The sequence below is a fragment of the Spodoptera frugiperda genome, chromosome 10 (genome assembly GCF_023101765.2).
Source record: "Spodoptera frugiperda isolate SF20-4 chromosome 10, AGI-APGP_CSIRO_Sfru_2.0, whole genome shotgun sequence".
In the NCBI taxonomy this organism is placed as follows: Eukaryota; Metazoa; Arthropoda; class Insecta; order Lepidoptera; family Noctuidae; genus Spodoptera; species Spodoptera frugiperda.
Window position 1 is genome coordinate 2,428,349 of NC_064221.1, and position 27,498 is coordinate 2,455,846.

The following is a 27,498-nucleotide window of genomic DNA, read 5'->3' on the forward strand; positions in this document are numbered from 1 at the left end:
GCGAGAGTTTGCAACTAGTCATTTCACTTTTAGTTAATTATATTCTGACAGTGTGAGCATTTGTGTGGCCTACCCAAATGTTCTTTTGGTTGGTATTGTTCGTCGGATCATTCAGCAACAGCCGTCAGCTGAGCTAATTGTAAACTGACACATGCGTGCTGCCATCTGAACAGGTCCGCTCAAACTGCTGTGGTTCTTTCCTCAAAAGACCACTACAGAATAAACTTGCACGGTTCTCCGACATCTCTAATTGATTTTGTCTGGACTTTAAAAGAGACTATGACCTCTGAGTTTGTTTCGGCATTTCTTCTCAGAGTAGTCGGATAGGAAATGCCGGCCTCATCTAGCTATTTGAAATATTGACGTGTAAAAGTGTTATTTTATAATCTATTTACAGAAATAAATATCATTTATCATCATTTATCATTCTATAGTGTTTCTTCCCGCCGTCACTGGCACCACACCTCACCTTCTTAGGGCTTCCCTACCTTACCTTAATATCGCCTAACACAGCCCTTCCATTAAGAAGCTCATTACTAACGCATTAGTGCCGATCATTACCCCCGTTAATCAAATAGGGACCTAATTACTATAGCTACATGCTTTATTTCCTAATGTCAAAAGCTTTGACAGATGTAACGTGATTGATTGACTTCTGAAATAGATTACTGCTCTATAATATTTGGAAATTATGTTTAATGATATAATAATGGCGTTAAGGCTATCGTTAAAGTATATCATTACCTTAAAAAGTATCTATGGCCTTGCATGTATGAACATGAAAATGAGGATGCTTTTCCACCAGAGATGTGCTATGTAGCTATGTTACAAAGATGTAATAAAATTAGCGGTAGGTACATATTACAAAACAAATCTTAACAGTCATGTTAAAAATAATGTTTCATGGATACGTTTTTCAAAGAAATCTCTGGTTTAATTATTGTGACATACATGACTACGAAGGACGAAAAAAAATATCACATTCTACAAACAGTAAACATACTAACAATAGCCAATCAAGGCAGCGGGTATCAAAATAAGCCATATTTTCTCCTTGATGCCAACAATACCATGCATCATTATTCTGCACACGTAGCACCTCATATCCACTATACATGGACCTCCCACTCCCCTCCCACTGACAACTAAAGTAGAAGATAGAGAGGAACCAGTATCAAAGGCCAGAGATCATACTACACTGGATATGAGTAACAAGGTTTGAAGTAAATCATTTAGTTTGTTATAACGGAGTATTTAGCGCTGTGCTAGTTCTTATTTTTGTTACGTGATACGTATACTCGGTTATAATTACGTATTATTGGGCTTAGAAAGGTTTCTGGGGTGAAGTCGAGGGATCTTACAGTAATAGAGAGTCTTTGGAAACTTTGACCCAATTTCTGATAGTGGGGCAATAGGCTTTACCAATAAATTCATAAACAGTGCATTTTTATTTTGTTAATGGTATAAGCTGGTAAATGAGCTGATGGATCACCTGATGGTAAGCAATCATCGCCGTCTATGGACACCCGAAATACCAGGCGTTACAAGTGCGTTGCCAGCCTTTTGTGGGTTAGGAATTTAAGGGTCGTTGTGGAATCAGGGAAAGGGAAAATTGAAATGGGAGTTAATTGGGCCTCCGGTAACCTCACTTACACAACGAAACACAACGCAAGCGTTATTTCACGTCGGTTTTCAGTGAGGCCATGGTATCACATATTATCCGCTTTCCATTCTTTCTTTTTTTTAACATAGCACCACCTGAAGAGTAAAGGCTATCCTCGATTCCACTCATGACCACCAATAAACCAATAAAACTACTCAAAAACATAAATAAAACAATTTTATTACAAACAAAAGCTCTTAAAACTAACAATCATCTACTAAGGGTAAGTTCTAACCTCGTCAAGAACTGCTTGATAGTATCCAACTCCATAGACACCCTATCTATCTTAGAATTCAGTTCTTCCATTGCACACTTGGATTCCTCCACATACTCCTGGTTTTGCGTCTTCATCTCCACAACTGCATCATCAAGGTCATGCAAATGATGAGCTACTTCATCAAACTTGACCCTGGCTTTAGTATCAGCAGGTAGCTTTAATATATCAGGCTTTTCTTTCACTTCATTCTTTTTGTTCAAAGCCATTATAGCATCGTGCATTTCACTTAGTTTCGTCTTGAAGGTTTGCAGACCTAATTCATCTTCTATCTGCTTCTGTTGTGCTTGGGCTTTAGTGAAAATAGCATCTTTTATCCTTGAAGGGAGACTCCTAGAGTGCTTCCATCTTGGCTTACCAGGCTTTAGGATCATCACGCATAGGACATTGCGTTTATTCTTCAAGCTGTTGTTCACTCTTTTTGGTAAAATAGCACTGAATAATCTATTGTACACTAAAGTGTCTAGTGTTCCTAAGAACTCTACCTGTTTGACTAGCCTTCTAATATTACCTAGTACTTCTAAATCATTGATGTCGTTGACGGCAACACCTACTAGCAAGTTCATAAGTACTATAGCTGCTAATATAAGGAAGATTAAGAAGATGATTCTGACTATGATGAGGGAAGTGGCCAGTTCTTTGGAGTGTGCCTCGTCGAATAGGGCTCCGTAGTCGAACTCTGACGTCATCATGACGATTGTTTTGACGAGCGCTGCCCAGGGCCCGTCGAATGGGATTTGAGAGCGGAACTGTATCATGAAGCTGAGAGAGAACCCTACTACCAGGAACATGAAGGTTAGGAGGATCTGTAACAAAAAATAAACTTATGTAAAGATAATGTTGTCAATTACTTTATTCGTAGTAGCAAATGATGATAAGTACTAGTTTCCAGTTCGTTTATAAGTCTCGACGAGTCTGTTATCATACATGTAACTCTCACAGCTCGAGCGGCCTCAAAAATCGAACTCGGTCAACACAATTTATGACAAATGGAAATATACATATGTCACAACCCACACATACAGTTTTAAAATAAAAGCTCTAAACTCTAAACAAACTACACATAACATCTATTAACACCACGCCACAATAATAAAAAAAAACAATTTCAAACCTTACCTTCACAACATTAGAGGCGACTTTTCCAAACATTAACACGTAGTAGCCCCAATTTGGAAACCGGGACAGTAGGAACATCATCTCGAGCCAGGACAGCAATAAGGCTACGGTGGCCACGTGGCGGGGCCACTCGTCATCGTTCAAGTTCACCACCACTATAGTGTATGGGAGTATCACTGCGAAACCTAGAGACCCGAATTTGACCCAAGTCTCTAACTGCAGGAAATATCTACTGCTTTTCACGTTCATGTAGAGGAGTTCCTGTGGACAAAAGGTTTTGCTTAAAGATGAGTTGTTAATTAAAGTATACGTAGATGGATTCGGGGACGCTAATGGCGGTGGGCATAAATCAAAATTGAAATACTTATAAAATAAGCCTAGAGGTTGTACTCAAGAGTTCACTCAAGTATCACTCACGCCTCAAAAAGATATACGCAGCGCATATCTTATATATTATACTCCTCTATACAAAATACTTTACAAAAAAGAAAATTTACAAGCAAGAGATACGAAGATAGCCCGAATTTACTCAATATAAGAAAAACGGCGCTACAAAAATTGATACTTCTTGTTATAATAGAAGGTATTATCTAAATTCAATCTTAAACCAACAAACTTTACACTGGATTTTATACTTCCACGTGTTTGGGAAATATGGGACACGATGTTCATGAACGCACGTCCTACTTGTAAAAAAAATCAGATATGTTATGTATTGAATATGCACAGTAAAGTTTCCAATATTACTTCAATCTTGCAAGTAAGTAGATACAGGTAATCCTATAATTACTACTTTTCTAGTCCCATTATTAGCCGTACTCCCAAACTAGAAAAGAAAACTGATTTTCAAATAATTATTTGTCCAATTCTTAAACTGAGCTCACGACCATGAGGGCACGACAATAAGCAATAGGCTGCACAGCCTATTGCCGGATATGATGTAAAATAACGTAAGTAAATAAAACACACTAACCTGCATTAATATCATAGCTATCGTGGCATAGACGATATAACTCCAAAGCGCCGGATCCAACCACTGAGGCCTATTCTCATGAGTATCTCTGAACAAAAACACTGACACCACAAACACAGTGAGAGACAGCAAGAAAATTGCATATAAACCTATGATTGTGTAGAAAAATGGCAACAACGCCTTCCATTTTAAAAACAAGAAGCTTTCGACTAAAGGGTGAACCAATAATCGTCTCTGTCCGTATCTATTCCCAGTCTTTAACAGGGCTTCTATGACTTTCATCTGTTCCATTTCACAAACAGTTGGCATCAAAATCCCATAATCTACTGTCACTTCACAATTATGATCCTGCAAATCTGTACCATTACTTGAAATGTACGAATCAAATACATCCTCCATAAACTCTGTTGGTTTCGACAAGTTGTTTATTATCATATCTATAGCTGTTCTTCTGTATTTCTTTGGACCGTCCGTGTATCCTGATAGGTCTGCTCCTTCACGAAGTAAGATGGTTATAACATCTCTGCTGCCATGGTGACTAGCTGCGTGTAAAGGAAACCAGCCCATACTATTAACTTCATGTACAGTCGTTTTATCAAATTTGAGTAGAATTTTAGCTATATCTAAATGGTTTTTGATAGCAGCCAAGTGTAAAGGAGTTGAGGATTTGTATGGGTTACTAGTGGTTCGTAGTCTAATATCAGCTCCTTTGGATAAAAGTAGTTCTACACATTCGACGTGGTTGTTGAAAACTGCGAAGTGTATTGGACCGAAGCCTCTTCTGTCTCCTGCTGTTAGAGTATTTATTAAAGCATCAGTTACTGTTTCATTAAACTCTAAGAGTACTCTTAATACTTCTAAGTGTCCATAATCAGCCGCAACGTGTAAAATATTCACGTCTCCTGGTAGAGTTATCTTTAAATTAGCTCCTTCGTTTAATATTTGTTTGACACAGTTTACATGGCCGTTGATTATAGCTTTGTATAAGGCAGTTTCTCCTTCTTCATTCTGATAGTCTATTGCGTCTCTCTGTTTCGCGATACTGAGTATTTCGTTTAGTACATCTAAGTTGCCTAGTGCAGCTGCTGAGTGGATTGGTGTTTCTCCGTCATTAGCCTGGAAAATTATGTTATCTGTCACAATTGTATTGTTGAAATGGGTATGTAGACTTTGTAATTACGTAATTATGTAAATTTGTTATCTTTACTTTATCATACAAATATGATAGAAGAGTCTGGTTCAACTAAAACAGCTATATAAATAAATTTTTAATCATACGAGAAAAAGCTTAAATCAGAAAACCATCAAGCTTTAGATGTTTCCTGAGACTATGACTAAAATGGCAGGGTCTCCAAAATATACATCACAATATGTTACCTTTGAAGTGACATCAGCCCCTGCCTCCAGCGCGATGCAGACTCCCGGCACCCAGGCAGCTTCCACCGCCGCCTGCAGCACTGAGTGACCTTCCTTGTCCTTCACGTCTACTATAGCCAGCAATGGATTCGCGTTCATATAGTCGTAGTTTGCTAAGAGCTGAAAAAAAACTCGATAATTTTATTTTATTCTTAAAAAAATATATTAAAAACTAGCTGACCCGGCTAACTTCGTATCACCTCAAAACTTTTTTTTCTAACCTTTTAGACCTGACCCGGACTTCCACAAATCATTTAAGACCAAAATTAGCCAAATCGGTTCAGCTGTTCTTAAGTTTTAGCGAGATTAACGAACAACAATTGACTTTTATATTTAGAGATTTAATTTAATATTTTTTTTTTTTGCTTTCAGGGAGTCTCAAGCCAGAGAGTCAGGTGGACATTTATCTTTAAAAAAATAATCATAATATTTTTATTACGAAAGTAAATTCAAATGTTAAGTGTCAAAATAAACTGAGGTGTTTCCTATTTTTATCTAAAGGTCGTAGCAATTAAGGCTTAATTATTATATATCTAAGTAGTAGGTTCTAGCAATAAAAAAAGTATATTAGGATTTTAATGAAATTGACTACCTTTTGATTGGCCTACATATTTTAATTAAATGATATATAAAACATAATTTTACGCGATTGATGTTAATTGAATAACATAATAATTAATTTAGTATTTCTCACGAAAGTTATAATATACCTAAAGACTTCTTTAAAATCGGAACCAAATTTGACACAGTGTTATGCCGTTTTAGTCTTGAAAGACCTTTTTTGAGCTAAAAATGCCATTATGCAATGTCTTCTCCCACCTAGGGTGAGAGGGTGTGTCAGACTCTTACTGACTAAAAACCACCCCGTTCCTACTCCTGCTTTTCGAGCTGGAGCCGCGAAAACCGGGGGCTCCGGGACTCCAAAGAACGACCCTGTCTAGTGTCTAGTATAAATTAAGTTTACTTCTGTCTAATCTAACTAAATAATCGAATTTCTATAAATACCTGTAAATGTTCTTCCAGGTTCTTCTTGACACACACATGCAGTGGTGTCTGACCAGCTCTGTTCAGGCAGGTGACGACTGCCCCAGCATCCAAGAGCTCCTGAATGCCGTCCAGGCTCTCGATCTCCACTGCAGTGTGTAGTGGAGTGTCCAGGTTGTCCAGGCTCCTGTTCTTCATTGTGTTGAAGGTCCCACCAGCTTTGAGGAGCATCGTTATTACTTCTACAAAGCTGGAATTGAAAATGTATTTGTTGGTATATTATGAACGCTGTGTGGTTTGTTTAAGCTTATTTCGCATCCGAAAAATATAATAAATATGACTAGCCATTAATCATCATCAAAATAATGAACTTCATGACTGAGATCATTTCTGGGCAGGTTATGGAAAACAGATGGCCGTTATTTTATTGTAACTTTCGTGAGACATACTAAATTAATTATTATGTTATCGGCTTACTCACGTAATGTTTTGACGAGGAACTCGACTAGTTTCAAGCCATGCTAGAGGCTCATATTCATGAGCAGCATTCCGCGACACACGGCGCGGCGAATTGATAGAGTAGCAGCGCGACAATCGCCGCGTCGTGTGTCGAAACACTACGTGAGTAAGCCGATAACATAACAATTAACAGATGGCCGATTAGAATATGCAAGGAAAATGGTTTGTCCTAATATTATAGAGGGCGAGCCTATTATGAATAACTATAAACCCCATTCTTTAACCGACTTCAAAAAAGGAGGTTCTCAGTTTGACCTATACCTATGTATGTTTGTGCGCGATTATCTCGCGTTTGGCTGAAACGATGTTGATGCGGTTTTCCGCATAGTATTTTGCAGGTTTTAAGGATATTATCTGACTTAATAAACATAGAAGCTGTAAAGAAATTACCACCTACGCCTCCGCATTAAAGGGGGCCCCTTATTTTATGTTTTATTTATTTTTGAAATTTAAAACCATTATACGAGTATACTATGGCCATAAATAAATAATGGTCTTAGTCATAATAACACAAAACTAACCAATCATAAGACGTAATGGAGAAATAACTGGCACACTGAAGCTCTAATGAATCTTTTCTCGGGCAATAATATCTCAGTAATTAGAATAGACGGCGGCTCTCATAGGCGATTTCATACTACGTTACCCACGGAAATGAATTGTGGAATAAATTCTAGTAAAACTGAAATATCGTTGTAATTAAGCGAATATGTACCTAATTAGGGGGTGATTAAGGGATGAATTGGTTCGTTAAACGGGTGTTAGGTTGGGCTGTGTGGGTGGTTCTGGGTACTGTCATGTGTTACCTAGCAGATAAGTGATTTTCTATTGATGAGTAATTGTTTTTACGCATTTTATAAGCTTTTAATTCTTATAGATTGTACAACCATATTGATGTCTTCCGGCCAAAATAAGGATAGCGACATTTTTTTGCGATATTGACTTCACACATCATTCTATGGAGAACATTTCGACTCGACAATATTTAAACCGTAGTTTTAACCATCACTTAACAACGTATTTTTTTTTGAGCGGGCAACTTATCCAGTGACATTTCCCACCTTGGGCGAGGCGAGAGGGAGTGTCAGAGTCTAACTGATTAAAAACCACTCCGTTCCTACTCCAGCTTTTAGCCGGAGCCCTGGTAACCTGTTATTTTGTCCGGAACAACGTTTTTCTTAGGATAAGATTTATCTGACATTGGAGAAATTGGTCCTAAGTCGAAGAGCCCCACATACACATATACAGTAAACCTACCAACGAAACAGTAATCGCTTTCATTTCACAGCTTGCCTTGAATACGGGATCAAATCAGTGAATTTACATACATAATGTACCTAGACTGTTCCTCTAGTAATATTTACTTGGATTTGGCAATACCTGACGAGAATTAATTAAATAATTAGTAAATAGCGCGAGACCTAGGCTTCATTAGGTTTTAAGGGTTTATATATTAGTGGTAAAGACTAATTGGAGCAAAGCTGCTCTTGGAATCAAATCGAAGGAAAATTTGTGTAATAATAATTTTGATGTATTAATTATATTAAATATTTAGTTGTTGCAACGTCACGCCTTTTATCCCCGATGGGGTAGGCAGAGGTGCACATTACAGCACGTAGTACCGCTATACAATGTACACCCACTTTTCACCATTTGTGTTATAAGTCCAATGTAATAGGGGGTGAGCCTATTGCCAAATACTGGGCACAATTCCAGACTCCGTGCTACTACTGAGAAATTTTCCAAAAACCGAAAAAAGCCCAATAATACTTTGCCCGACCCGGGAATTGAACCCGAAATCCCTCGTCCGGCAGTCGCACTTGCGACCACTCGACCAACGAGGCAGTCTAGGAATTAAATATTTACTATTTATACATATTAGCTCTCTAAAAAAAATATGATCGGAGCTGCAGACTACCTAACAGGTTTACCGGGGCTCCGGCTCGAAAAGCAAGAGTAGGAACGGCGTGGTTTTTAGTCAGTAAGAGTCTGACACTCCCTCTCGCCCAAGGCGAGAAAAGTCATTGGATGATTTTCGCCCCTCAAAAAAAAAAATGATACATTTGACTTACTGCTTCTCATTGACGTCCTGTTCGTAATAGTAGGCGTAGCCAGCCACATCGAGGGGAGTGCGACCCTCCACGTCAGTAATGTTGGGGTCTGCTCCAGCGGCCAGCAGGAGACGGGTGCAGTGCTTGCGAGCACAAGAACTGGCCACGTGCAGCGGCGTCCAACCAGGTTGGAATAGAGGCATCTGGGTAGAAGAAATGGGTAAGATAAATTAAAAATGAGATTAACTGGTCTTTGACCTCTACCTGGGGCCTTAGTCTGCTATTACAATTGTGTCAGAATGGTCGATCACTGAGCAGTGCAAGAGGGATGGAGCTATACAACCTACGTAGCTCCGTCCCTCTCGCACTGCTCAATGATCGACCATTCTGACACAATTGTAATAGCAGACTAAGGCCCCTGTTCTTCTGCTCCTACTTGGTCTATATGCTGGCATCCAGGCTGATATCTAAAAGTAAGATGGTATGCCTTCTGTCTTCATAAAGGAAAGGCGGTAATTTTTTGTCATACAACTCACAACCATAAGTTATGTTGTTGATCCTATTGTACCTAAAAGTAAAACACTGAGCGAAATAAACACCAGGATAAATTTTACTCCTCTAGTTTTTTGCTATAGAGTTTCTTTCTATAGGAATCAACATGTTGCAAAGAGCAAATGGTTTTACTAGAGGAATGGCCGACAGGCAATATTTTTTAAATTATTTATTGTAACGTTCAAAAGTACCTCTTCCAGTTTCTTAAAAATAAATAACTTTGACTTTAGAATTTTTAAACTTTAAGAGAGTCCCTCCTTTCTTTGCACGATTACCAAAGCAAATATGAGTTGGGTTGTTTGCTTGGATTTTAAGTTTGAGAAATGTCGGTTAATATAACTTAACACTCATCACCTTATTAGCTTTCCAATTTGCAACCTTATTTCATATAGCTACAAGGTACCATCTATCTGACCAATGCCAACATTTTTCCCCATTGAAATCAACGCGAAACTAACTCAATCATCGTTTGTAGAGCGGTGTAGTGTAATACCCGCGGCTTCATTACCGGGGCCGTATCTGAGACATTGGGGGCACGTAGGGCAGCCATACATCAAACATCTTAAGGCTAACTAGCTTACGGACGAAATTATTTCACTGAGGGAGTTAGGACTTAGTGGGTATCGAAAAGCGAAATATTTTATCGATTTACGATTGATGATGATGTTTTTTTTAGATTGAGCTGACGGATCACCTGATGGCAAGTAATCAGCGCTGCTTATTGACACGCAACACCAAAGGAGTCATAAGTGTGATGCCGGACTTTTGGGGATTAGCCATGAGGAGTGATAAATTATAGTTTTTTATTTGTAACTTGGCATAGAGAGTAGAAAAATATATTCATAAATTTTTTGGTGTACAAATATTCTAAGTCGCAAATACGAGACGCAATAATTGTCTATGTCTAATAATAATGTAGCAGACATTAGGTCAGTATAGTAGTAAAAGAGTACTATGATTATCATACAATTATATCCACTTGTTAGGTACACAAAACAAGTACGACGTTACGCATAAAATTATTGAGAACATAATTAAGTTTCCTGACCAAAATGGTTGAATTTATGAAGCCATCAGAATATTATTCCTTGATGAAATTTCGGCGGAACGTGTGTTCGCAAAATGAGGTACAGGCGAAATTATACACAGAACGTTGCGTACCATGCATATTTATCGACACGACAATCATTGTATCATTAGGCTGCGCAGGTTGCCTAAATATTTCGCTTCATATTCTAGGGATTTTCAGTAAAACAATTTGTTGTTAGATAATGAAGAATGTTCACGTTTTTAGATATGTGTGTAACTATAAAGCTCTCGATGTAACGAATTATTAAGCGTGGGAGAGCCATGCTTCGGCACGAAAGGGCCGGCTTGACCGGAGTGATACTACGGCCTCACAGAAAACCGACGTGAAATAACTCTTGTGTTGTGTGAGTGAGATGACCGGAGGCTCCTTTATCCCCCTCCCAAATCTTTCCAAACTACAAAATTTATGTTGTTCTCTGACGTCATAGTACAGTACTTCGATTCCCGGGTCGAGCAAAATAATACTGGTTTATTTTCGGTATTTTGAAAATTTCTCAGTAGTAGCACAGAGTCTGGAATTGTGCACAGTAGAATAGGATCACCTATTCTATGGGACTTATAACACAAATGGTGAAAAGTGGATGTACATTGTGCAGGTCCACCTCTGCCTACCTCTTCGGGATAGAAGGCGTGACGTTGCATATTAAAAAAAAACAAAAGCAATACTCACACTCCCTTTAATATCCCGACAATTATGATCGATATTGTCTTTCCACGGTTTGGGCAGCGTGACGTCCACCTCGCCAAGGTCGCAGCGAACGTTCGTCATCTCCTTGATGAGAGGACACAGCTTCCTGACGTCTTCCTCTGTCTCTGACGACATGCTATCTGTTCCAACCCTTTCCTGAATGTCTGGGGGGAAAAGAAACAATAAGGGTCTTTTAGTCTTTTCCACCAGCTTTGAAACTATGTGACCGTTTCCACTGATACTAAGCTATGTAGCTGTGCTACGCCGCCGCAAAATAGCTGTGCGAAGAAGATGCGCAGCTACCATAGTAGTAGCGATGTATCGATAGTAGTAAATCGTGTATTCAATTCATGTTGCGACTATCAAAACTAAATAGCCATTGTTCAGATGAAAAAGTGCAAACCCATCAATCAATTTGCCAACTGAACACAAATCAAAATTGTAAAAGAGTTCGTTGATATGCAAAAGAATAATTCTGGCTATCGAACTGTCCACAATTTGTTTTCTTCTTTAGTATCCGCTGTCAAATGTCATTCGTTTTTGTAAAAGATATTTGGAAAGAACTTTACAGGTGACACGAAAAGAAAACTCGATTTTATTATAATCATGGAGATCGCTCATAATTTCATGGTAACTATCATTTAGCAACTACCTAGGAGAAGTAGTAGATCCTTTAAGTCATCCTTAAATTTCGGTGATACAACTACGGAAGTCTGATCACAGTTCAATATCTACGTTTAAGGTGGCTGGAGGATCACCCAGCCATCTCAAGCGCAGAGATTACGGTAAACCTCATCTTATGAGGGAGGACGTATCCTGGCTGATGATAATGATGATTATTTTGAAGGTCACGACAAGAAGTCAAAGCTTTATTAAATGAGTTGATACAATTTCAGGGCCCTGGTGCCACCAACACTATGACGCGTATCAATGAAAATGGAAACGTTGTGGGAACTATTATCGTTAACTGTGAAGGTATGTAACCTAAAAATATCTAGTGGATTGAGTTCTTAAAAAAATTTAAACCTACTATAATTACTACCGATCAACCGCGCGGCTAGTCGCCTGCCGCGGTTGGCCGCTTTTTCAATTTAATGTGCAACCACGTTATGTGATACGAACCGCTTAAGCGGTCAACCTCTAACTGATATGTGAAGGAGCTCAATGTGGCATACAATTCCATTATAAGTGTGGCGACACAGACAAGTGACAGATAACAGAAGTCGCACATAGACTATCAACGAGCAAATCAACGGATGACGTCATAAATCCAACATCACACATGTGAATTAACACGGATAGAAAATGCCCAACGAACAACAGTTGGGCAGAAAGCCCACCAGCCACGATCACCTAGCCTGGTCGGAGGATCCTCCTTTTGCTAGGCAACATTATCTACTCTCTGTTCCCTAAATAAATAACATGACTTTTCCTCAGGTTTCCCCGAGACTACAACACTGGACAGCTTGACGGCTGCTACGTACTCGAACCACTTGAGAACCTTGTCGCTCCATGCATCAAATGCTCTCAAAGAAATTGTAAGTAGTAGTGTCTAAACTAACTCTTTAGGATACTCTTAAGGAATCAGTTTAATTGTTGAAAAAAGGACCTTGTCATGAACAGAATAAAATACATTTGTTATCACCCTTACTCTTCCCGCGGGGCAAATACTCTTAAAGAAAATCCATAGTCCAGAGGTGGACTCACATCCCGATCCGGAGCTGCGGACAACGTAACAGGTTACCGGAGCTCCGGCTCAAAGCAGGAGAAGAAATGGGGTGGTTTTTAGTCACTCAAAGTCTGACACTCCCTTTCGCCTCATCCAAGACGGGAGAAGTCATTGGATGACTTTTCCTCCTCAAAACAAAAAGGTGGACTCACATGGGCTGCTGATATATACGTAGGATAGACGAAATAAATCACGATGCCAATAAAATTTTACTTTTACCCTTTCTAAAATACTTTGAAGCTTATTAAAGTTCAATCAGTTAGTTACAAAAGATAGATCAGACTATTTTCATCATTCCAGGATGTGACAGATGAGCTGGTGGTTCTAAGACTGGTCTCGAAAAAAACCGAGGCAGTGGTGGCGCCTGATGAAGAATTCCACCTCATTGTCGTCATGAGGAAACATTAAAACTTCTATACTCTATTTGGGCACATTTAAAGAAACTTTTTGACTATCAGTTCAACCGATTTTCACTTCTATACCGTAGCTAAAGGATGCAAAAAAGATGGTAACAAAATCGACCATTTACTGCAACCACCATTTGTTGTTTCAACAACGTAATAAGGGTCAAAATCGGTTGAATGAACAGTAGAAAAGGTGTTTTAAATGTCTAATGCTATTTAGAACGGAGTATAGAATGTTCCAGAAATAGATTGAGGAAGAATAGATTTTAGTCGTTCATTTTTCTTTTCTTTTCTTTTGTTCATTGTTCTTGTTCTTCTCGAAAGAGGAGGTTTTTCTGTTACGTTTATTTCAGTGATATATTTTGTAGTTACGAGTATTGTTTAAATGTTTATTAAAGCGGTTAATGTATTAAGCGAGGTGTTTAATTTAATATGTGGAACTCGGAATGTTTCTAAGTTGTGAGGTTTTTACCAAATATCATGCTCAACATGTGCTCAACCAAATAAATACAAATTACTAACTAGCTACTTCCGCGCGGTTTCACCCGCTCTGCTTGGCTGCTATTGGCCCTAACGTGAGGTTTTATAGCCTATAACCTTCCTTGATAAATGCACTACCCAACACAAACAAACTCTTCAGCTTTATAATATTAGTATAGATCAACGAATAAAACTTGCGAATGAGATTACCAGTAAATTTTAATCAGATACGTTACTTAAGGTTTAGAAAAAAACCTTAGCAAACTATTCAACTGCTGAGAAAACACATTATCACAAGAGAAAGGATTAAGGAAGAAGCATTTAAAACATAATTTACCTTCGGGAAAGTCCAGCAGTATAGCAACCTGCCTCGCGTTCCCCGCCCATGCTGCCAAGTGTAGTGGAGTTCTCCCAAGCTTGTCAATCCTCAGTTTTTCAGCTCCGAACTTGATGAGGAGGCTCAGGGCGTCTCCTCCGATGAGGGCAGCCGTGTGACAGGCTGAGACGAAGCCAAGACGACATGTGGCGTTTGGACTTGCTCCAACGTTCAGCAACCTGTGGAACGCACAAATTTTCGTAAAGAAAATGCAGTAGATAGGTGTAGTGTAGTGATTCTATGCATTTAAATCCATAATGTTGACTGCGTTGTTATTTCAATCTGCAAAATTAACAGGGCTTGTCCAGTTCGATTCTCAAATGGGGCAAAGATTAAGTCTAAAATTGTGCTCAGCTACAGTCGTCTACTATTACATGACCCTATTTTTTTATACCACGAAAATTATCTGAGTCTTACTGACTAAAAGCAATTAGATATAGAGACCCGAGTCACATATTGTGTTTATGAGGCTACAGTTATCAAAATGTTGGATTTACCCCAATTGGCAAGAAAGCACACGGTCCACCTGATCGTAAGTGGTTACCGTGGCCTATGAACGCTTATTATTTAGTACGTCCAAAAACGTGACCTCAAAATCGCTCTGCTTGACGCTCTTGGGCAGCCTTAGCACGTAGTCTTATATCGCTGACTCATTGTTAGTAATCAAAATGTCCAGTTACTACTCATATAAAAGAATTGCTGTGTACGAATAAACATGTTGTAAACACAACACATTACATCACCCTTGTTGTTCCTTGTAGGAGGAGGCGTTATGGGAAACCATGACATACTGTTTTTCACATGTTATTTTATGTTTGATTACTTTTTAGTAGAATCTATTAGTTACATAAAACTGGATGATGTCGAATTTAAACCATAATATGTTTAAATTAATCCATTTAAGGGCCTATGCACACCACTTCGCGATTCCCAAACAACAACCCATAAATTCCTAATCCCCTCAAAAAGCCGGCAACGCACTTGTAACGCCTCTGGTGTTTTAAGTATCCATGGGCGGCGGCGATTGCTTACCATTAGGTTGATACGTGTTCCATGAAAAAAAAGGATAGGTAGCTGTAGGTAGGCAATAATTTACTCAAAGAACTACAATTCATTCCATAATAATTAATAGATATAGATGAGCACAAAATTAATAGATAATAATTTTGTGCTCATAATTCTCTTAAAAGTAATCATTTAGTAAAGTTATCGCAGTATATATCACATAGAATTTTAAGCAGTCATTGGTTCAATAACTTTTTAGTAGCATAGAGTTTAAAAAATATAACTATGGTATGGATTTTTGGCGCAAAACAGAAAATAATTGTCCTACATATTATATTGTACATGTATTATAACTAAATAAAAATTGTTTATCCAACGAATGAAAATAACATTCTCATTTTTTGAAGAATTTACCAATCGTCATATAATGGATAACTGGCGAAAAGTGCCAAAAATGTGTACCTAACATTAAATATGAAAAGCTTGTAATATGTAATTGGTATAATCAAGCGACACCTGAATATAAACTAGACGCAAACAGAATAATTTTAGCATTCCCGAATGTTTGTTCAGGCGCTAGTAATGAGCAGGATATTAATTATTAATTTACATAATCATTATGTACGTGCCTAGTGCGTACATAATTATAGATGAATACATATCTGCTCCACAGCTATCTGGATTAATTAATGTTAGACTAACCTGTTGGGAAATATTTAGGTTGTAACTAGAAACATTATTGGTTTTTAAAGCGTTCGAACTACACTTAGTTAACTTATATTTAAAACTCTCAATTACAACAAAGTTAACTGCATGGTTCACACTATAGCATTTAAAATATTGTTTGAAAAAGCTATTACAATATAGGAGAAACTTCTAGTCTTCTATTTTATAAAAATAAGTCAAATTTTCCTTCCTGACGCTATAACACCAGAACGCACGAACCGATTTCCACGGTTTTGCATTCGTAGGCAATGTCTCGCGCTCCGTGACGTTTAGGCCTCGGCCTCGAATTTTGCGGGCAGCGGGGCGGCAGCGGCGGCGGCGCGGGAGCGGCAGGATCTTATGCGTATAATCAAATGGACCGGTTTTCGAACACAGCGGCGGCGGAGCGGCGCGGGAGCGGGCAACGAGCGGTGCACTCCAGTCAAGCGGTGACCGCCCGCGTTGCGCGTCTGCATTGTAGTATAGTGTTGTGTACCTACATTTTTTTTGTGACGTATCAAAATGTCCTCGGACGTGCAAGAGCAAATGATTTCGGCAATCTTTGAGAGGACACCCATACGGAACAGCAAAGATGTGAACCATAAAAATAGAAGAAAAATTAACCAATTATGGGAAGAAATAAAAAACGAACTGAATATTGAAGACTAAAGCAAAAACTGAAATCACTCATGATAGTTTCAACAATATAGTCAAAAGTTTCTACACTCATTCTAGTGTAGTCGTAGAATTTGTCGGGATTTTGTCTCTGTTCTTCATAATTTCGATAAAACTCGCCATTTATTTTCCTTGCCCTATAGTAGGTCTTCTTCTTTTGCCCACAGTAAATCGAGCGTTAGGAATAAATTTAAATCAAAAAGATTTCGTTCGCTAATAAAAACAAATATCTCGACAACACAACCACGAACACAACACTACACCGCTGTAGTGCCGCGCGATCTGCCCGCTAGTTTCGAGAACGGGTCCGCCGCCGCCGCCCCGCTCCCGCGCCGCCGCCGCCGCCGCCTCGCTGCCCGCAAAATTCGAGGCCGAGGCCTTATAGCTAGGAAAATTCAGGAAAAAATAAGAGAAAAGCAGGGAAAGTCATTAGTAGCAAAACGAAGTTCGCCGGGTATGCTAGTATCCGATAAAGATTTTTAAAAGGAGAGACGAAAGAAAAACATGTCCTTACCTCTCAACTTCTTCCAGATCATGTGACTCAATAGCCTCCAATAACTCTGTGTTCAGCCTCTGCAGTCTCCTGTCCCCTCTCCTCCAGGGTTTCGGCCCGATGGCACCTGACTCCATCATTGGAGTACTGTTTACAGTAGATCCTACTGATGACGGTGTCAGGTCCGGCATTATCAGCTTGGGAAGAGGTGGGCGGCCCTCACTGAAACAAAAGAAGGGTTTGTTTATCTATAATCAGTAGTTACCTAGCAGGTTGAGCGTATGAACCGATGTTCACGGAGTTAAAGTAAATGTAAATTGGATGTTCAATCACCAGATCGGACAAACTACGTATGAATTATTCGTTTTGCTACATTCTGGAAATTGATGACAATATACCCGATATAAGATGAAAGGTTCACCCCTTCCCACATCATTTTTATTATAGAGCAGGTTTAATTTGCCTCTCTGACTATTTTTTGGCTAAAAAACGCACAAGAGTCGTTTTTAATAAGTTAGAAAAGTTGTGTTCCCAGTAAGATCAAGTATTAAATAGAAATAAAGTTGTATCTCAATCCGTCAGGCTATGTTTCAGGTATGTCTGTGAGCGACTGGTCATTTTATCATAACGTTCTAACGGTAGATTTGTTTTATCATTAAACATCTATTACTGCGTGATAAAGGCAATTACATGCGAAAACCTTTTAATGGTATTGACTAAAACGCTACTATACCATAACTGGGTCATTAGTTTTTATCTACGAACATGTAAAGTACTCAGCCTGACCTTTACATACCTATACACACTGTACAGTCAGCCAACTTATTTGGTACATCTAAGAAAATAAATACTCATTCAATACTTTGTACTAAATCAAGAAGCACTACAGTAACCTACCATTGGTTACTGAACGTATGATTTCACATAAACATTACATATTATGGGGGAAATTCATCCAATGACTTCTTTCGCCTTGGGCGAGACAAGAGGGAGTGTCAGACTCTTACTAACTAAAAACCATCCCGTTAATACTCCTGCTTTTCGAGCTGGAGCCCGGTAAACCCGTGTCTACAGCTCCGGTCATAATAATGACTACAGCCTCCATACTGAACCAATCTTTACTTTCTTATCTGCTTAATAACTTGGCTAACAGTCCTAATCAATAGATCTATAGGCAACACCAAAGAGTTGTCCATTTTAAACGTAAATTATAGTTATATGAAAAAGTTTACTCACAGTCCCAGGTGCCTAGGTCTGGCCATCCTGATGCGAAGGTCGCCAGACTCGGCGGGGTTAAGCAGTGGATGGGCGGCTTCATCTTGGTCTGGTCCTCGCTCTATATCTGTGAACAAAAATCTAACTTAATTCCTCTTCATTCCAACACCATTAGGTGCCGTCTACTTATCGATGTGTGTGTCACAATTATAACCACAATGTATATTTATGTCTACATAAAGAAAACACAAGCCAAATTTAATTTATCTAGGTAAATTACTTATTTCAACGTTACTTCGTTGAATAAATCACAAACAGATATTCGACATACTGTTTGCGACTGTTTGCAACGCTTAAAAAAAACTGTCTTACTAATAATATAATTATGCAAAAAATTGTGAGGATGTATAAATGTTTGTTACTCTGTCACACCTTCTCTTGAATTAAATCTGGTATAGAGATAGATTATAGTCAAAAAGAACACAAATCATTATTTTTTAACCCAGTAACATGAATTAAACGTTAAGCCGCTGGCATAATAAAAATAACACTTAGAAACAGAAAAGAAATGTTAATTCTATCAAAATTTCTACTCTGAAACCTATCTCCATATATCAGAGATACATAAATTACGCTCATATACCTCTGCCTACCCCACTATGAGTTATAGCGTTATACTTGCCTTCAGAGAATAATGAAGCTATTCTTTTACAACTTTTACAGTCAATTTTCCAATCCATTACGTCAGGCATTCTGAGTTTTCACCGTTCTTACGGGAATATACCGAGCAATGTACAGCGAATTTTGGTATCTTTGCTTAGGTAGGGATTAATATTCATGTGCTTTTTACATATTTATGTTATGTGGAGTATTTTTATTAAGGTAAAATAGGTAAAAGTAATATCTATAAGTTAAACGGTTGGATTGTGTTATTGTGGTAGTTTTGCATTTTTAAAAGTATATAAAAAGGGGGTTCCGTGGTGTTGAAACCCTCTTTCTTCCATAAAGTCCATTATTACATAACATGAGCAGCACCGCGAACCAATGAGACTTTACCTTGTTGCACCTACATATTTTTTACAGAGATATTTTCAAAGAAAATATCTTCTCAAAGAAAATATCTTCCTGAACATTTTACGGCATCGGGAACGGAGCTTCGGACTACCTAGCGGGTTAACCGGGGTTTCAGCCCGAAAAGTAGAGTAGAGTAGAGTAGTAGTAGTAGAGTAGGAACGGGGTGATTTTCCACGCTTAAAAAAAATAGTACATCGAGAACTCACTATCACCCTCAAATTTACGTAACTATTTTGATTCTATTCAAAAATAGCGAATGTAATATTATTACTTAGGTGCTAAATATGCCTAATATAAATGCACATCTATTTTTACAAGGATCAAGTTACTATCTTATCTTTAAACAATAAATATAAGACCGCAATGATTCATTCAGTAGTATAGGTAGGTAAGTACCGACCTAATTTGACTCGAGATAATTCTGTGTGTTTAGACTAACGTAATATAATAACTGTTTATCTTACAGGATGTTATAGTCCTTACTGTATATTATGTATACTAAACTATACGTATGTGACAGCATCTAGAACATTAAATAAATATCGCCAGTTAAGGATAGGTAAGGTGACCCACTCTACTCCTGCTCTTCGAGCCGGAGCCCCAGTAATCCGCTAGGTAGGTGACCCACTGGAATGCATGTTGGTAACACGGTATTTGTTACTGCCGATTTCAATAACCGATCTCAATCTAAAATCTTTAGATTAAGATCGATTTTTGACATTAGTTCTATAGAGTTTCCTTCGATTCAAAGATTTTGGATTAAGATCGGTTATTAAAATTGCCAGATATCTTTAGTTGATTTAGGTAACACAAAACCCTAAATATCCACAAGATTACGAATCAATGTGATAAAAGAATCACGCTACAGAAATATTGTAAAACATACACATTAATTCATTATCAGGCAGAAGTAATGTCGCTCATAAAATGCTTCAATTTAAAATAGGTAAGTGATGTCATATTTTTGTAGTCTTTACCTATTATGTGTAAACTTAAAACTTAACACTGTTTTGATTGCATAATGAATATCTCACTCATTATTCAAACGAGACTAAAAACATAACTAGTGAATAAGATCACCATTCACTATTGAAAACAATCAAACAAATTAAATTTTAAACATGTCAATTTAACTATGTATTTGAAATTTTTGCCCCGACATAACTAAATGTCACAAATATTATGGCTTAACTCTCGGGAAAATTGACATTTAAATTGGATTCACAAATGAAGGTTTTTAAACTCTTGACGTCAAACCTATTTAATAATAATCATTTAAAATAAGAAATATTTATAACAAATCTTTAGTAAAATCTTGATAAACAATTGATTTAACCGAAATATAAGTTCAGCATCATACTTAATTTTTATAATATTTCTACACGCACCTTGAAATTGGCTTTCTGGTGACTATTCACCTTTTTATTCTCATTTTTTATTTTTCTTATCTTGACGTAAAGTTACGTACTAATTAATGTTAAACCAATATTAAAACAAGATCGCAAAACACCACAATATACACAACCCAAACCAAAACACAGACACTGCTCGATAAAATTCGATTGCACACACTATTTTTAATACAGTCTGCTATTTCCAAAAAAGATTTCGGTGTCCTCACATGGTCAAATCTCGCGTGACTGGCATCGAACCGGTGGCAGTATAAACAATTTGTGTAAACCATCTCGGCAAACTACTCCAAGGCCGTCCAATGACGAATTACTTCGGAGACAAGAGGAGCATTGTTATAAAATCAGTGTAAAAAAATTACATATTATTATGCAAGTACGGACGTGTGGGTGACGTTACGGAAATATGCGATAAAAATAGTGGGATGTTATCGCCATCTTTGTTTTGAGATTTTGTTCCAAGACCTGCCATTCATAAAGTGTTTTTATTATCCTTTTACATCTAGTTTTATTTATATCTTTTAGAACAAGTTTACATAGTTTAAACGGAACGCCACAAACAGGTAATGGTATTTTTTTTAAATTAAGAAATTCAATGATTTTTTTATGTACTTATATAATCTAAATAGCTAGCCTAAGTCTTTGACTGCCAATAGAAAAGAGAAAGAAGCAAATCCTACGCTTACGGGCTAACACATAGTGTCCCCCATGGCGTTTGATTGTGTTAACACTTGATGTTCAAGAATAATACAAAAACAAAAACGGTTAAAATTATAAAAACAAAAGACTTATGTACATTTTTCGGGAGCGTTCCGTTTACACCCTGTAAGTCTGACATGTTTATGAGTTCCATACTTCGATTAGGGGTTTGAAATCGGAAGATCCAATACCAAACAAGTCGACTAGGGAATGGAACTAAAGATTATCCAACTACGCTTGTAACCATTCTAAGAAATTAAAGAGGCAGTCCTCTAACGAAGCTATTATTACTTCCGAACGCAATTCAAATCCGACCAGCAGTTTCGAAGATTAGTGCGTTCAAACAAATAAACCGTTACCACTTATCATATTACATAGTAAAGATTAGATCATGTACGTACGTATGTATATGAACAAACTAGATTAGAAAGCCCTTGAAATATTTTAGTCTCTATTCTATAGCTGTAAGATCGATAATCGCCGATCGCAGATAAAGTTATTATTATTTTCTTGAAGGTTGCCGTATAACCGAAATCAGTTAAGTGCTTGTTAGTCATTAATAGTAACTGTTACCTAATACTACTAGAGTAAGTGACTTGTTTTTAATTTAATGTCCCTCTTATACATTATTTTAAAACTTTAGACATGTATTTTTTATTTTCTCATGGAAACAAATACTTATGACATCTCCTCTTTGTATTTGCTTTATGTACGCACCTCACGTGCTAAACCTACAAAAATTCCAGACCGATAACTGCCGAAAACTACCTAATAAAAGTAAACATTATTCTTACTTCAATTAAATCTTGTTCTTCAGTAAAAAAAACATGAATCACGCCTTTTATCCTCGAAGGGTTAGACAGAGGTGACTTTTCACCATTTGTGTTATAAGCCTCATGTAATGGGGGGTAAGTCTATTGTCATATACTGGACACAATTTCAGACTCCGTGCTGCTAATGAGAAATTTTTGAAAAACCGAAGAAAGCCCAGTCATACTTTGCCTGACACGGGAATCGAACAGGCGACCCCTTGCTCGGCAGTCGCAATTGCAACCACTCAATCAACGAGGCCATGAATTTATCTAGATTTATTTAGGTACATCACCGTGATAAATCAAGAGACGGAAGTCCGGACGGAAACAATAGGTGAGTAAACTGTTATTTACGAGTATTATATACCTTATCTTTTACTTTAAAATTACTCATATGTACTTTCTTAGAATATTAAATTTATGTTGATTGTTAAAGTGAAAAGTATTTTTGTTACATGCGTACTCCGATACGCCTGAACAGATTTTAAAGAAAATGAAAACAGATGTATGAATGGAACTTAGAATATTAATCATATTTATTTTGACTTAAATATCCAGAGGGCACTGTCGATACTCAGGACAGGTACTGTCTTTGATATAGGTAAGTAAACCCAAGAATTTTGGATATAAAATACTAAGTATTTTGAATATACGAACTAACAGGAACCTATTAAAATGGACAAAGCGATTCGATGATAGCATATTTTTTTAGACTACGTTGTAACACGTTATCTTTAAAAATAGGTACGTCATCTTAGTCATAATAAGCATGTAAAGATCTCTTCTACGAAATATTCGCTATCAGAACATTGATTGATAACAGTTAACACTACCTCCTTTTTTAAACGTGTTGGGGCGTTGGACGTTTTGGACCATACTAGTATCTTCTCCTGTCGTGGGTGCGTTTACAAACATACAAGTTCACATACACATCACACCCAGACCCGAAACAACAATTTATGGATCACACAAAGAGTTGCTCCGTGCGGGAACCGAACCCGCTACACGTTGCACGGCAACCAGTTGCCCTGCCACCGCGCCAACCGTACAGTCAAAAGCATAAAAAAATATTATTCTATTTCTATTTGGAATTATTGAATGTTTTACACAAAAGAGTTATTTAATGCTAACATAACTCTTTGTAGCAAATAGCTTAGAGAAAACGCAACGTCACTCCTTTTATTCCAGAAAGGAGAGGCGCATAATGCGGCTATACATTGTACACCCACTTTTCACCATTTGTGTTATAAGTTCCATGTAATAGGGGATGAGCCTATTGCATATACTGGGCACAATTCCAGACTCCGTGCTACTACTGAGAAATTTTCGAAAAACCAAATACCTTAGAGATACTTCGAAAGTGCGTTTTCCATTACATAAAAGTTACAAACACGAGAAGTTCTTTAACCTTAAAAATATTTACTTAATCTTTGATTTATACCTATTAATGGGAACAGATGTGCTATGTGAGGTACATAATAATATGTAAGTAAATAACGCAGGTGTGAAATATCTCACACAAACGTTCACAAAACACGACAACGATTGCCTACAGTTAACAAAAACAAAATTTAAACTTGTTTCCTCAATTACAAACAGATTATTGTGTATGTACCGTTGTTTTTTATCAATCCTAATTTAACTGATAATTAGGAACGAATTGTCGTCTAAAATAACAGTTAGTTGAAACAAAAAGAGAAGTAGTTATTGACTTTGATTGATTCGCATTACATAAACATTACACATTATTGTATAGGTTTTTTTATGGAATAGGTGGCAAACGAGCAAACGTGTCACCTGATGGTAAGCGATCACCGCCGTCCATGGACACCCGCAACACCAAAGGAGTCATAGGTGCGTTGCCGGCCAGGTACTAGGTCTTGCGCAAAAGGTAGTGATGTATTCATGTTTGTTTGTATTGTTTTAGTTGTAGTGTGAAATGTCAATACTTAAAATTTCAATTAGTTTGTCAATTTAATTGTATAACATATCTTAGCCAGCTACTACTTCACGTAGGAACGGGGTGGTTTTTAGTCAGTAAGAGTCTGATACTACCTCACGCTTCGCTCAAGGCGGGAGAAGTCATTGGATGATTTTCCCTCTTTAAAAAAAGACATCTACTACTGTAACACCTTCTATTATCATAATACTATTGTTATTGAAACGAATAGGCTCTATAAACACAGCACTAAAATAAAAACGGAACATATAATAAAACCAGGGATAAGTGCTAGTCTCATACATACGTATAACAAAGAACGAATTTGTTTTATCAGCCCAGACAAGAATCGAAATAAAGGCAAAAGACGATTGCCACCAATAGCCTAAAAAGGCAATATATGAGTCAGCCGATAAAATTTTAGATAAAAGTTTTCATTCAGACACATCGTAACCATCGTTTGCTAGTTTTAAATCGAGGCTTTTTTCCGAAAATAGCGATGGAAATGCTAGAATAAATTTTTAGACGCTCATGTAACCAAACTGTTGGTTTTACAAAGTGAGGAACATAAGTTGTAATAAAGAGTTTTGATCTATCGAATGTAGTAGCGTATTTAAGGTAGTATTTTGCATAGCAAGAAATAATATTAAAAACATTTTTCTGGTCGTAGTATACCTAGACAAATAGTAAGTATCGAAAGACATGTTCTAATCAATATAATGTCTAGTATAGAACATAACAGGATGTCCATTAATATTTAAACGATTTAAAACACCTAGTCTGGCAACACCAGCGTGGCCCTGGTTGGCGTCTAGTTTGCAAGGTATTAAAAGCAAAGTGTTATAGCCCAGCAGTTTGATTCAATAACTATATTTACATACTATTTATTTACCAAACACTATATCTCATACATATATGTGCGTATAAGGGTAAGTGAACCAACATAAAAAGAGTAACAGCAAAAGCCATTTTATATGCATATCACAATAACGGTCCCCTATGTACAATACACAGTTGTGAGACCCCTAAGACCCCAGTGGGCTCTAGGTCGAGTCCTAAACCAATAGCAAAGTTTAAGATCAAATAGTTTATTTACTTTTAAGCTTAAAGGGTTAGTGAACTGTTACATTTTAGACAGAGATTGAGTTATATCATTTTCAACTCAGATTCGCAATTATACGACACAACCGGTAATTCTAGGTTGCTTTTTGTTACACTTTTAATGACGCTAAAATTCCAAGTTAATAAGTTAAGCAACGGATTATCATTCCGAGAAAAAAATACTAATCGATAATGATCTGAGAAAATTGTTAAATATACACATATATGTAGATAAACTGAAATATTTGCTATCACAAAAAAAAATGCAAAGAAACTCTTTTTTATAAGTTGAACCCGGTTAAATAAATAAGATAACGGTAGTTTCGAGGTAAATATCGCGATATGTAATAATAAGCAGTCACGTACTTAGGTGTATGTCAACACGTTTTTTTATGAATTAGTTTACCGATCACATTAATGTCATGTTCACTGACCCTGAGTTAATGGAAAAAAATATATTTGCAATCTAGCAAATAATAAAAATGCGCCCTAAGTTACTGGGAAAAAACTATAATTTGTATTTGCAAACTAGCAAGCAATCCACCTGATAAACAGTGTAACATAATGCCTGTTATTATTTCTTTCTAAGTAAGAAATGTACTTTTAATCAGCTATAATATTGTCACAGGTAAACAGTGTATTTATAAAACTAAGACTCGACACAATTTCTATTATTTCAATTCTATTTCTGGGACTATATATTTTTTTATGGAATATTGGCAGACGAGCAGCCGGGTCACCTGATGGTAAGCGATCAGCGCCGCCCATGGACAGCAAATAAAGCCAGGGTGGCGGATAAAACAGATTAATTTAACGCGAGCCCAGCTCGAAGTAAGAGTAGGAACGGTTTTTAGTCAGTAAGTGTCTAACCCAGGGTGAGAGAGATTGTCCCCCTTAAAAAAGGACCCTATACAAACCAGAGGTACGGTACCAGAGAACCAGGTAGACACGGTAGGATGTAGATAGGCTAGTAACTATCTATAGATAGTGGGTTAAACCTACTATAGATAGACATGAAAATGGTAAAAAGTCAGTGTACTACACATTTGTACCTCTGACTACTCCACGGGGAATAAAAAGCGTGAAGTTATGGGAATGTAAAAGGTGACAGTGAGTGGTTCAATTTGAATATATTCCCTGCGTCGGCTTTGATTTGAAACATATCGTCCAAACTGAAACAGAGTGACATCGCTACATGGAAGTAGAAAAGTGTTGTCAAAGGGAATTTGAGTAAAAAACCCTTTCTAACAAACAGCTTATATTATTCTGGAAAGGGTTGGCAGATATGTAGGTAATGGAGTATCTTAATAAAGCTATGGTACCTAATCCGTAATCTCAACTAAAACAGAAGACTGGTATAATTTTGGTAGAGATTATTGTAGCATCAAATCCATGTGCAGTATATAATATACAGACCGTTACATATCAAATTATCTCAAGGTTTTATCTACAATTATAATTATATCTACAATTACAAAACAATGAAGATTATTCGTAAAATGGCGCATATTTAACAAAAGCTAATTAATAAATTTACCAAAAATAAAGGTTTAAATCAAATACACTAGAAAGACAAAAAACAACATTTATTTATTTCAAATACCCAACACAGGACTTTTGAACTTCAAAGCAAATATAAATATGTAATATTAAAAATATCTGTATGTCTATTTGTTCGTACCAAAATATAGATTCCTATGGAGAAGAACGAGCAAGACACTCCATAGGTTACTCTTTTTTTTCAATCAGGTTCAAATATGTGAGAACAATGTAACACTAATATAATATTCAGTCAAAGAGATAGCAAAAGAAAATAACCTTGAGGATAACAAAATTAATGCAGTCTAGAGAGGAAATATTACCAATAAACTCGTATAATACTCGTACCTCTAACAATCGGCATGTTTATAATAAATCCAATCACATTTTAGGCACAACACTGGCACTACACAGTACACACTCGTACACTACACTAAATCCACAGACGATTGTTGCAGCTTATCAGTTTCCTTGTTAAATATCGACACGTAGACTCATTCATGCGTAGAGAAGAC

The 27,498-nt window shown here is 37.1% G+C and overlaps 2 protein-coding genes across 3 annotated transcripts; one reads left to right on the forward strand and one right to left on the reverse strand.

The window, feature by feature from the left end:
* Window positions 1-1,823: 1,823 nt before the first annotated feature.
* LOC118277466 (transient receptor potential channel pyrexia) lies at window positions 1,824-27,498 on the reverse strand. 2 transcript variants are annotated; one of them, XM_035596255.2, is made up of 11 exons: window positions 27,332-27,498; window positions 18,432-18,537; window positions 17,217-17,417; window positions 14,279-14,496; window positions 11,311-11,492; window positions 9,021-9,202; window positions 6,451-6,679; window positions 5,407-5,565; window positions 4,030-5,145; window positions 3,057-3,317; window positions 1,824-2,743 (listed from the first exon to the last, which is right to left on the reverse strand). In XM_035596255.2, the coding sequence occupies exons 1-11, from the start codon at window positions 27,345-27,347 to the stop codon at window positions 1,874-1,876; spliced, it is 3,540 nt and encodes a 1,179-aa protein (XP_035452148.2). In that variant the 5' UTR covers window positions 27,348-27,498; the 3' UTR covers window positions 1,824-1,873. The 2 variants fall into 2 exon arrangements, with proteins under 2 accessions (XP_035452148.2, XP_035452147.2); XM_035596254.2 differs by lacking the exon at window positions 27,332-27,498 and adding an exon at window positions 19,093-19,309.
* LOC118277467 (dynein light chain roadblock-type 2-like) lies at window positions 11,826-13,633 on the forward strand. The gene is made up of 4 exons (XM_035596257.2): window positions 11,826-11,958; window positions 12,225-12,303; window positions 12,766-12,866; window positions 13,358-13,633. Exons 1-4 carry the CDS (start codon window positions 11,935-11,937, stop codon window positions 13,463-13,465), a joined length of 312 nt encoding a protein of 103 aa, XP_035452150.1. The 5' UTR covers window positions 11,826-11,934; the 3' UTR covers window positions 13,466-13,633.

What these genes read in the sequence shown, in the direction of transcription:
- LOC118277467 (XM_035596257.2), top strand. Translation starts at nt 11,935, where the DNA reads ATGGAGATCGCTCATAATTTCATG. An exon ending in AGATCGCTCATAATTTCATG is followed by an intron (nt 11,959 to 12,224) that starts GTAACTATCATT and finishes ATACAATTTCAG; the next exon opens with GGCCCTGGTGCCACCAACAC. An exon ending in TATTATCGTTAACTGTGAAG is followed by an intron (nt 12,304 to 12,765) that starts GTATGTAACCTA and finishes ACTTTTCCTCAG; the next exon opens with GTTTCCCCGAGACTACAACA.
- LOC118277466 (XM_035596254.2), bottom strand. Translation starts at nt 19,162, where the DNA reads ATGCCTGACGTAATGGATTGGAAAATTGACTGTAAAAGTTGTAAAAGA. An exon ending in ACCTGGAAGAACATTTACAG is followed by an intron (nt 5,566 to 6,450) that starts GTATTTATAGAA and finishes GTTTTTTTTCAG; the next exon opens with CTCTTAGCAAACTACGACTA. An exon ending in TCGCCTCTAATGTTGTGAAG is followed by an intron (nt 2,744 to 3,056) that starts GTAAGGTTTGAA and finishes TTTTTGTTACAG; the next exon opens with ATCCTCCTAACCTTCATGTT.